This window comes from Pristiophorus japonicus, chromosome 8 (genome assembly GCF_044704955.1).
Source record: "Pristiophorus japonicus isolate sPriJap1 chromosome 8, sPriJap1.hap1, whole genome shotgun sequence".
NCBI classification, from domain to species: Eukaryota; Metazoa; Chordata; class Chondrichthyes; family Pristiophoridae; genus Pristiophorus; species Pristiophorus japonicus.
In genome coordinates, this window is record NC_091984.1 from 62,039,920 (window position 1) to 62,052,087 (window position 12,168).

Below are 12,168 nucleotides of genomic sequence, written 5' to 3' on the forward strand. Positions count from 1 at the left end.
TGGAATATTGTGTTCAGTTTTGGTCTCTTAATCTGAGGAAGGACGTTCTTGCTATTGAGGGAGTGCAGCGAAGGTTCACCAGACTGATTCCCGGGATGGCAGGACTGACATATGAGGAGAGACTGGATCAACTGGGCCTTTATTCACTGGAGTTTAGAAGGATGAGACGGGATCTCATAGAAATGTGTAAGATTCTGACTGGACTGGACAGGTTAGATGCAGGAAGAATGTTCCCAATGTTGGGGAAGTCCAGAACCAGGGGATGCAGTCTAAGGATAAGGGGTAAGCCATTTAGGACTGAGATGAGGAGGCACGTCTTCACTCAGAGTTGTTAACCTGTGGAATTCCCTACCGCAGAGAGTTGTTGATGCTAGTTCATTGGATATATTCAAGAGGGAGTTAGATATGGCCCTTGCAGCTAAAGGGATCAAGGGGTATGGAGAGAAAGCAGGAACGGGGTACTGAAGGAATGATCAGCCATGATCTTATTGAATGGTGGTGCAGGCTTGAAGGGCTGGATGGCCTACTCCTGCACCTATTTTCTATGTTTCTATGGGGGAGTCTAGGACAAGGGGACATAAGTTTAAAATCAGAGCCGGTCCATTCAGGAGAGAATTTAGGAAACACTTCTTCACGCAAAGTTTGGCAGAAGTGCGGAGCTCTCTCCCACAAAAAGGAGTAGATGCTAGCTCCATTAATAATTTTACATCTGACGTGGATAGATTTTTGCTAGCCAAGGGTACTGAGAGATATTGAGCCAAGGGGGATGGATGGAGTTGGGATACAGATCAGCCATGAACTCTTTGAATGGCGAACAGGCTCGAGGGGCTGAATGGCCTATTCCTGGTCCTATGTTCCCATGATAGTTGATCTAGACCGGGGTAGTGGTAGAGATGCTACAGTTGGCCTAAGTGCTCTTGGCTTACAAAGCAGAAAGTCAGCTAGCGCTCCTGTTCCTGATTGCTTTCCATCAACTCCTGCTGGAATTGCACACATGTGATATATTGGGTTCAGCTTGAGGTCAAATGCCCGGTAGATGATCACTGTAAAATCTCACACGATTATTGGCTACTTGAGTCAGATAGCCGAGAGAGTATTTAGGAATTTAGCTTTCATTCATTGATAGGAGTCCCCCGAAACGAGGATGACTTGCTTCCACGCCAAAAAAAAGGATGAGTTCACAGGTGTTTCGAATGAAGAATCTAAACTACATCCTGAAGGATGGAAGATACCTGTGCGTGGATTTTTTTTAAAGTGCGGTGGCCGTTGCACATCAGCCACCATACGGGCTTGACAGAGCTAGGTCTTAGTCCAGTGGCAAGGTGCCTTGCACATTAGCAGAGTGCAAACGGCTTCAGAAGAGGAGGAGAAAAAATTTGACATTGGAGGAAAAAGCTTCTGAATCAATGATGAGCTTGGTAACGGGAGTCTTGAGCATGTGATTGTAGTCCTGTGCATGTATACATAGTGCTGGTAGCATGTCTCTTGCTGAAATGGGTGGGACTAGCCCATCGTCCAAAACAGTGGTGAAAGCCCACTTTTGAAATAGATTTAATAGAAGTGTTTCACTGTTGCTATGAATGTTGGGATACCCCAGCCTTCATAGTCCTCTCCTGCTTTCTGTCGCTTACCGGCAAGATAATGCAGGAGAAAACCTTTCTGAACCTCGAGCACAGGTGAGCTGTGATGAGAGAATGAGGAGGGAAAATTTGAGAAGGCGGCAGAGAGCGATGGGAAAATATATTAATGGTACCAGGCCGTCAGCTATGCTCCATAGCCTTCAAATTAAGACACTAAACAATTACATTTTATTACAGATGTGTTTTTTATTTAGAAATATAATTTTGTAATGTCAGTTTTTTTTTTCAACAAAAAAATAATACTTGAATTGTTTATTTTCTTTGGAAGAGAGCTTACACACATTCTACACTCAATATATTTATGAATTATAGATATGTTCTTCACATATCAAACTATTAACTAGGATATCATTGTTCTTGCCACTCCATTATTAAAAGGATTGTTCTTGCTGCTTGCCTCAGTGCTGCTTTTGCACTTGTGACCCCTCCCCCTCCTCTTCCTACCCCCGCATCAACATTCTCTGCCCCCCCCCCCTCTTCCTACCCCCGCATCAACATTCTCTGCCCCCCCCCCTCTTCCTACCCCCGCATCAACATTCTCTGCCCCCTCCCCCCCCCCGATTAGTCAGTCGCACCACCTGTACCAGATTCTGGTACAAGACTACATCTGTCGCGTGTTTAGCACCACTTCTTCCTCTCTGTTTTGATTGAGTGTGAAACCTTGTTTGATTTCAGTCAGTGACGACCCTTAGCAAGTGAGCAAATCCAAAAAGTCACTGGTCAAAGTAGCTGATTCTAGAAATGATAAACCGAGGTAGAGCTAGAATTTCATAATGGTGCTTAGAAACCTCTAACTCCAACTTTCTCTCCAGCCTACCTTCTCACCTACACGCTTGCTTGGAATTTTGAGGGTAATTTTACTTTTCATCAGTAAAATGGTGAAATTGCAATTTTGTGCAGATTATTACAGAATAACATTCATTTGAATTGTAATTTGTGTGTCTGTCATGTAATGCTACGTAAAACTACTAGCTGCAGAAAAGAACAGAAACTGTATTTCATTTCAGGTGAAATGGCAAAATGTTTGATAGCTCTGTGCTCCTCACGCTATTACCTTGGAAACAATCGCCATGCCCATTAACCACAGCATCAAACCTGCAGTCAGAATCAGGGAAAGTCATAACGGGGAACAAAGAAATGGCGGACCAATTGAACAAGTACTTTGGTTCGGTATTCACGAAGGAGGACACGAACAACCTTCCGGTTATAAAAGGGGTCGGGGGGTCTAGTAAGGAGGAGGAACTGAGGGAAATCCTTATTAGCCGGGAAATTGTGTTGGGGAAATTGATGGGATTGAAGGCCGATAAATCCCCAGGGCCTGATGGACTGCATCCCAGAGTACTTAAGGAGGTGGCCTTGGAAATAGTGGATGCGTTGACAGTCATTTTCCAACATTCCATTTTCTCTGGATCAGTTCCTATAGAGTGGAGGGTAGCCAATGTAACCCCACTTTTTAAGTGAGAGAAAACAAGGAATTATAGACCGGTCAGCCTGACATCGGTAGTGGGTAAAATGATGGAATCAATTATTAAGGATGTCATAGCAGTGCATTTGGAAAGAGGTGACATGATAGGTCCACGTCAACATGGATTTGTGAAAGGGAAATCATGCTTGACAAATCTTCTGGAATTTTTTGAGGATGTTTCCAGTAGAGTGGACAAGGGAGAACCAGTTGATGTGGTATATTTGGACTTTCAGAAGGCGTTCGACAAGGTCCCACACAAGAGATTTATGTGCAAAGTTAGAGCACATGGGATTGGGGGTAGTGTACTGACATGGATTGAGAACTGGTTGTCAGACAGGAAGCAAAGAGTAGGAGTAAATGGGTACTTTTCAGAATGGCAGGTAGTGACTAGTGGGGTACCGCAAGGTTCTGTGCTGGGGCCCCAGCTGTTTACACTGTACATTAATGATTTAGATGAAGGGATTAAATGTAGTATCTCCAAATTTGCGGATGACACTAAGTTGGGTGGCAGTGTGAGCTGCGAGGAGGATGCTGTGAGGCTGCAGAGCGACTTGGATCGGTTAGGTGAGTGGGCAAATGCATGGCAGATGAAGTATAATGTGGATAAATGTGAGGTTATCCACTTTGGTGGTAAAAACAGAGAGACAGACTATTATCTGAATGGTGACAGATTAGGAAAAGGGGAGGTGCAAAGAGACCTGGGTGTCATGGTACATCAGTCATTGAAGGTTGGCATGCAGGTGCAGCAGGCGGTTAAGAAAGCAAATGGCATGTTGGCCTTCATAGCAAGGGGATTTGAGTACAGGGGCAGGGAGATGTTGCTACAGTTGTACAGGGCATTGGTGAGGCCACACCTGGAGTATTGTGTACAGTTTTGGTCTCCTAACCTGTGGAAGGACATTCTTGCTATTGAGGGAGTGCAGCGAAGGTTCACCAGACTGAATCCCGGGATGGCGGGACTGACCTATCAAGAAAGACTGGATCAACTGGGCTTGTATTCACTGGAGTTCAGAAGAATGAGAGGGGACCTCATGGAAACATTTAAAATTCTGACGGGGTTAGACAGGTTAGATGCAGGAAGAATGTTCCCAATGTTGGGGAAGTCCAGAACCAGAGGTCACAGTCTAAGGATAAGGGGTAAGCCATTTAGGACCGAGATGCGGAGGAACTTCTTCACTCAGAGAGTGGTGAACCTGTGGAATTCTCTACCACAGAAAGTTGTTGAGGCCAATTCACTAAATATATTAAAAAAGGAGTTAGATGAGGTCCTTACTACTAGGGGGATCAAGGGGTATGGTGAGAAAGCAGGAATGGGGTACTGAAGTTTCATGTTCAGCCATGAACTCATTGAATGGCGGTGCAGGCTAGAAGGGCCGAATGGCCTACTCCTGCACCTATTTTCTATGTTTCTATGAGTGCCACGGTAATATCGAGGCTGGTGGTGGAAATCCAAGTGTGCCAGCAGTTTTATTTTGTTTCCATTTCCAAAGTGTGCCATCCATTCTAAAGCTTTTGTGAACAATCCAATTTAAAATAAATACAAACCTCATTTCTTGCAGCCATCTTTGGTATTTGATTGACTGCTCTGAGCAGCGGCATTGACGACATGTAATCTTCTCAATCTGCTGCTGTCTAAATGCCGTGAATGGGGATATCCAACTCCCACTGAGCAATTACTGATGGCACTGTTGTGTATGGAGAAAAAGTCAGACTGAACACTGTGAGCTCAAAGTAAAGTGTGACCTTAGTCTTTTATTGCAGGACTCCAGAATGCCTCTCCAACCTGTGAAGCCTTCTTAAATATCTGTGCTCCAAAGGGATTATGGGATAACCTTGGGACTCCAGGGGATGAGCCCTCTGGTGGCTGTACAGAGTAAATACAAGTCCACATATATAACCATATTCCCCCCCAAAGTCAATAGTGTAACTATTTACAATGTGAGTCGATCTGGGGTCTTTCTTGCCCTGGTTGATCGTCTCGGTGTGAAAGCTGGTGTTGTTGAATTATTTGTTGGGCCCTCGCTGGGCTGCTGTGCAGCTGGCCTTGCTGGGCTGCCTAGTGTTTTGGGCCCTGCAGGGCTGCTGTGGATGATGGGTTCTGCTTCGTGGTCAACCGTGGTGCCGGTTGCCACTGGTGTGTATGTTGGAGGATCAAAAAAGGTAGGGTCCAAGGTGGATTGCTCAGGATAGTCCGTGAATCTGAGTTTGATTTGGTCCAAGCGTTTCCGGTGAATGAGTCCATTTGAATGTTTGACCCGAAACACCCTGCTCCCCTCTTTGGCCACGACAGTGCCGGGAAGTCACTTGGGACCTTGTCCATAACTTAATATAAATATAGAATCAATGATTTCAATCTTAGTGCAAATGGGTCACCCATCATAGTATGCACTTTGTTGAAGCCGCCTGCTCTCTACCTGTTCATGTAGATCAGGGTGAACTAACGAGAGCCTTGTCTTAAGTGTTCTTTTCATGAGCAGTTCAGCAGGTGGGATTCCAGTGAGTGAGTGGGGTCTTGTGCGGTAGCTAAGCAGTACTCGGGATAGGCGAGTCTGCAGTGAGCCTTCAGTTACCCTCTTCAAGCCTTTCTTGATGGTTTGCACTGCTCTCTCTGCCTAACGATTGGACACTGGTTTAAACGGGGCAGATGTGACATGTTTGATCCCGTTACGGATCATGAATTCTTTGAACTCAGCACTGGTAAAACATGGCCCGTTGTCACTCACCAGGACATCGGGTAAGCTGTGCGTGGCAAACATGGCCCGCAGGCTTTCAGTAGTGGCAGCGGACGTGCTAGCCGACATTATCTCTCATTCAATCCACTTGGAGAACTCGTCTACAACCAGAAGGATCATTTTACCCAAGAACGGGCCTGTATAGTCGACATGTACCCTAGACTACGGTTTGGAAGGCCAAGACCATAAACTTAGTGGCGCCTCCCTGGGTACATTGCTTAAATGCGAGCATGTATTACATCTGTGAATGCAGGACTCTAAGTCCGCATCGATACCGGGCCATCACACGTGGGATCTGGCTATCGCTTTCATCATTATGATGTCTGGGTGGGTACTGTGGAGGTCATTGATGAAGGTGCCTCTGCCCTTCTTGGGCACCACTACTCGATTGCCCCACAGAAGGCAGTCTGCCTGGATAGACATTTCATCTTTGTGCCACTGGGACACTGGACCAGCTCCTGTGAAGCACACAGCTTTTGACTAAGGATAATAAGGGGTCCTGGCTTGTCCAGGTTTTGATCTGCCGGGCAGTGACGGGTGATTGCTCACTCTCAAATGCTTCCATAACCATGGCTAGAACTGCAGGCTGCACCATTTCCACCCCCATGGTGGGCAATGGCGGCCTACTGAGAGCATCGGCGCAGTTTTCTGTGCCTGGCCTGTGACGGATGGCGTAGTTGTATGCGGACAACGTGACCGCCCATCACTGGGTGCGGGCCGATGCTTTGGTATTGATCCCTTTACTCTCGGAAAACTGGGATATAAGTGGCTTATGGTCAGTTTCCAATTCGAATTTTAGCCCAAACAGGTATTGATGCATTCTCTTTTCCCCCATAAACACACGCTAACACTTCTTTTTCAATCATATTGTAGGCGCTCTCAGCCTTAGACTCCTGGATGCATAAGCAACCGATTGTAGTTTCCCAAAATCATTAGCTTGTTGCAATACACACCCAACGCCATATGACGACGCATCACATGCTAGTACCAAACGCTTCCATGGATCATACAACACAAGCAATTTGTTTGAGCATAACAATTTTCTCGCTTTTACAAAGGCATTGTCTTGGCTTTTGCCCCAAACCCATTCGTCCCCTTTTCGTAGTAAGATATCATGAGGTTCTAGCAGTGTACTGAGACCCGGTAAGAAGTTACCAAAGTAGTTCAGTAGTACCGCAGCTCCGTCACGTTCTGTGGCCTCGGTGCGTTCTCAATTGCCTCCGTCTTCGCATTGGTGGACCTGATGTCGTCCGCCGCAATCCTCCTTCCCAAGAACTCCACTTCAGACGCCAGGAAAACGCACTTTGAGCGTTTTAACCTGAGCCCCACACGGTTGAGTCGACTAAGAATCTCCTCCAGGTTCTGCAGATGCTCGACTGTGTTCCGCCCTGTGACCAAGATGTCGTCCTGGAAGATCACGGTGTGCGGGACCGACTTCAGTAAACTTTCCATGTTTCTCTGGAATATTGCCACCGCTGATCGGATTCCAAATGGGCATTTGTTATAAACAAAAAGACCTTTGTGCGTGTTGATGCAGGTGAGGGCCTTCGATGATTCCTCCAGTTCCTGCGTCATGTAGGCTGAAGTCAGATCCAGCTTCGTGAACATCTTTCCTCCTGCCAGCGTTGCAAAGAGGATGTCTGCCTTTGGTGGTGGGTATTGGTCCTGCAGGGAGAAACGATTGACAGTTACTTATAATCGCCACAGATTCTGATAGTGCCTTCTCCCTTGAGGACTGGGACAATAGGACTGGCCCACTCGCTGAACTCGATCGATGAAATGATGCCCTCTCTTTGCAGCCGGTCTAGCTCAATCTTTACCCTTTCTCTCATCATGTACGGTCCTGCTCTCGCCTTGTGATGGATGGGTCATGCCCCCGGAATTAGGTGGATCTGCACTTTTGCTCCTTGGAATTTCCCGATGCCTGGTTCGAACAGCGAAGGAAATTTGTTTAAGACCTGGGCACACGAAGTGTCATCAGCAGGCGATGGCGCTCTGATGTCGTCCCAGTTCCAGCATATCTTTCCCAGCCAGCTCCTGCCGAGCAGTGTGGGACCATCGCTGAGTGGTAGCTTGTGCACCGCTCCATCGTAGGAGACCATATACGGTAGCACTGCAGATTACAGGAATCAGTTCTTTCGTGTAAGTTCTTAGTTTCATGCGAACTGGAGTTAAGACTGGCCTTGAGGCCTTGTTGCACCACAGCCTTTGGAAAGTCTTTTTGCCCATGATGGACTGGCTCGTGCCTGTGTCCAGCTCCATTGACACTAGGAGTCCATTTAGTTCAACATTCAGCATTATCGGGGGACAATTTGTGGTGAATGTGTGCACCCCATGTACCTCTGCTTCCTCAGTCTGAGGCTCTGGTTTGTCATGATCCTCGATCGGTCCTCCTCTGCAACATAGTGGTTTGCAGGTTTAACAGGCTTTGCAGCTTGCCTGCACACTCGGAGGTGTCCCATTGTTCCACAGCCCTTGCAAATGTACTCTTTGAATCGGCATGAATGGAAACGATGATCACCCCTGCAGCGCCAACAAGGTGTTAATGGCCTTGCATTCATCACCCTTGATGGTGGAGCTGCAGGTATGTGTGACCTGCACTGTACGTTACGATTCAAAAACAATATCACTTTGTTCACAGTACTTGTAGCAGCACTTGCGTGCTGAGAGATTTGCTTCGTATTGTCACTGGTGGCAATGAACGCCTGGGTTATCGCTATGACCTTACTCAAGGTTGGGGTCTCTACAGTCAGAAGTTTGCGAAGTATGGTTTCGTGGCCAATGCCAAGAACGAAAATGTCTCTGAGCATGTGCTCCAAATGTCCTTCAAATTCGCAATGTCCTGCAAGGCGTCTTAGCTCGGCGACCTAACTCACCACTTCCTGGCCTTCAGACCTTTTGTTGGTGTAGAGCCGATACCTCACCATCAGAACGCTTTCCTTCGGGTTCAAATGCTCTCGGACCAGTGTGCACAAATCGTTGTACGATTTCTCTGTGGGTTTTGCTGGAGAGAGCAGATTCTTCATGAGGCCATACGTTGGTGCCCCACAGACAGTGAGGAGGATCGCCCTTCGTTTGGCAGTGCTCTCTTCCCCATCTAGCTCGTTGGCCACGAAGTATTGGTCGAGTTGCTCCACAAAAGTTTCCCAATCATCGCCCTCCGAGAATTTCTCCAGGATGCCCACTGTTCTCTTCATTGGGTTCGCTATCTGTATCTCGTCGCCAATTGTTGTGTATAGAGAAAGAGTTAGACTGAGCACCGTGAGCTCAAATAAAGTGTGACCTTAGTCTTTTATTGCAGGTCTCCAGAGTGCCTCCCCAACCTGTGTTCCCAAGGGATTATGGGATCCCTTGGGACTCCAGGGGATGAGCCCTCTGGTGGCTGTACAGAGTCCACAAATATAACGAGCACTATCCTTTAAGTGAGTTTAATCCCTGTGTATTGCTGAGCTAGGAAGGGTGGAAGAGGGGTTATGAGATTTACCAGTTACAGCTTTTATCTTTTTGTTGTGATGCTATATATTTTTCTGTCAGTCTCCCAAAAATCGGTGTCAATCCAGGAGAGTTTACAGTAGGTTTGTAATTTAATGTTGACATCGTTCGCTATCTGTATCTCGTCGCCAATTGTTGTGTATAGAGAAAGAGTTAGACTGAGCACCGTGAGCTCAAATAAAGTGTGACCTTAGTCTTTTATTGCAGGTCTCCAGAGTGCCTCCCCAACCTGTGTTCCCAAGGGATTATGTTTTTGTTCACTATTTTCATCATCACATTTGGACTTGCCTTGTGAATTATTTCTGGAACCACCTTCCCCCGCCACTTGTAGGATTTCTGTGAGCATTGTTCACTGTTCCTGCTTTGGATGGAGCAGTGCTGGCGAGCGGGAAGAGGACGTTTAAGCTTGTAGTAATTAGCATTGCGAATTCCCGATATCTGCTGTGATGTCAGGGGAAGGATCTGAAGGATAGACTGCAGGGAGGTGCCACCAAAGGAGCAAAGGAAAAATATCCTGAACTTGTGCCCAGGTCAAATTTCAGTGGTTCCATGGCCTAGCAGATGATTGCTGTTGCTTTTCATCTGGGCCGATGCAATTCTGTATATCCTATGGACACCAAATAAAACTTTTGTTGGGTTCGAATCAAATGGGTACTTTTAACATTGACCATTCTTTTCCTGTGTTTGACGGTCCCTTGTTATGTAGAGTGGCCAGGCTTTCTACAGATCATAAGTGGGTGGGCAATCCCATCTGCCTAAAGTATGCTCTGCCGACCCCGAGCTGTGTCCTGGAGTCAGCTCATTTGAATATCGATTAGTGGACACCTGTCTGAGGTCTACCCGTCATTGGCTCGGAGCATTTAGTGGGCCGGGTACTTGTGCCTGGGAGCGCTATTTAAATGTCTGTCGGCAGAAGAGCCAACAGCAGGCAAAGGAGATGGTGGGCAGCCAAAAAAGAGGAGGAAACTGGTCTGGAAATGTCAGAAGAAGGGAGGGTTTGATTAGAGGAAGGGAGAAGCGAGCAATTGGGTCAATGGCTGCAGCGAAATGGACAGAGGTAGCATTGGCTGTTGTCGTCTTCTCCACTTGCACAGTATTTCAATGGCATACAGAATTAAATTGAGTTCAAAAGCAGAGGTTATGTTAAACCTATAGAATTCAGTAGTGAGGCCACAGTTACAAACAATGTGCACTGTTTTGGTACACCATTTTAGGAAGGTCATGGAGAGGTTATAGATAAAGTTCACAAAGATGATACCAAGGAGGGACTGGAGAAAATGGGGCTCTTTTCATGAGCGTTTTGATTGTAATTAGTGGCTGTGAGGGGTATTTAGTTTAACCTGAACTTTATTAGATATCCAACTTCTTGTGACTATTTTTACTGAAAACGTTTGCGTCTAGACCAATACATTTCAGTGAACACTGGACCCAGAAGCAAAAGTTGCACAACAGTAGAGACTGAAGACTATATTTTAACCTCTGTTTTCTTGTAAACTAACTAAAGTAGATTAAAAAAAATTGTTAATTGGAATAGGTATTGGAAGAAGTTTGATTTTGAGAAGTGTCTTTCAGCTATTGTTTAACAGTGAATGGAATCAATAGTCGCACTGTCCTGTCGATTGATTGGTCTGTATGCTCAGTATATTATAGTTCACTGATTCATTCAGTTCTTCTAAATTTAAATACTTTCTATCTTTAATGCTCAGGATTTAATGCATTTTGAGATCAATTCGATTTTTAAAAAATAATCTGCTGCTGATGTGAACATATTTTGTTTTAAACAGTCTGCCTTGAGCACACGACCTGTGACCTCAAACTCGCCAGCAACCCTTCCTCGCAAGACAGGTGACCGGTTTATCCCAACCAGGGCCAGTTCCAATTGGAGCATCAACTTTCATACCATAAATGTAAGAGAATGATACTATTCTTATATTGAAAAAAGTTGCAATAATTGAAACAGTATCATAAGTGATGTAAATCAGTCTAGCAAAGCCTATGTAAACTGATGATGAGGGATACAGTTTATAAATATTGACATTTGTAATGATTTTTTAAAAACAAAACTTTGACCTGAGGGAATTGGTCTTGAATCCAGGCTGGACTAGTTGGATCAGAGTTTCTGGTCTCTATTGGCTGTAACGATTGTTGGTGAAGCAAGTTGGTGAACCTGTTCCAACTGGGCACAAAATCTCCCATAATTCAGCAAAAAGTGACAGTAAATTGGAAATCTCGCTCCGGTCACAAGGCTAATAACCTCTTTGTCAATCTTGTGCCAACTGTGCTTTAGTGAAGCTTTCTGTTTTGGAGAGTTTGGGAAATGTCACTATGTCTTTGTCAGTTTTTGAGTTGTGCCATTTTGCAGAAGTCCAAGTCTCCGATCTGCCATCTAGCAATGTGCACTTGATAGGATTGTGTCAAGTGGCTGCAATTGGCACAAATTGTCAGGGAAATGCATGCTAAAACAAATATGGGAAATGGAAAAATTCACACCAGTGCAGTTAGAGGTTTAAGGCAGTGGTTCTTAATTCTTATATTGGGGTCCACGGAGACGTTTCAGGGGGTTCACAAAACATTGACTAATCATTAGTTCGAAAAGGTCTCTTTAAAAATTGCACACTGTTTTTTAAAAAAAAATGAACACAGTGAGGATTGTGAAGGAGGCGGGACCAGAGTGTTCCTGTTCGGGTTCCTCTCAATCAGGGGTTCTCTAGGCTCTGCGAGAAGATTTTAAGGAGTCCGCCAAAATAGCAGGCAGAGCAGTGTTGCTCCTTGGCGTTAATCTGGGGATTCCCAGTGGCGAGTCAGTTTGTCTCATGTGACGGGCGAAGCAGGCCAATCT

At 45.7% G+C, this 12,168-nt stretch overlaps 1 protein-coding gene across 4 annotated transcripts in view; it reads left to right on the forward strand.

Moving 5' to 3' along the window:
* The window catches only part of LOC139268083 (fizzy-related protein homolog), a 69,936-nt gene that overhangs the window by 16,666 nt on the left and 41,102 nt on the right, over positions 1 to 12,168 (forward strand). For all 4 annotated transcript variants that reach the window (XM_070886095.1, XM_070886094.1, XM_070886097.1 and 1 more), the window contains one exon: positions 11,114 to 11,236. In XM_070886095.1, coding sequence (XP_070742196.1) covers positions 11,114 to 11,236 — 123 coding nt within the window. The remainder of the gene's footprint in view (positions 1 to 11,113; positions 11,237 to 12,168) is intronic.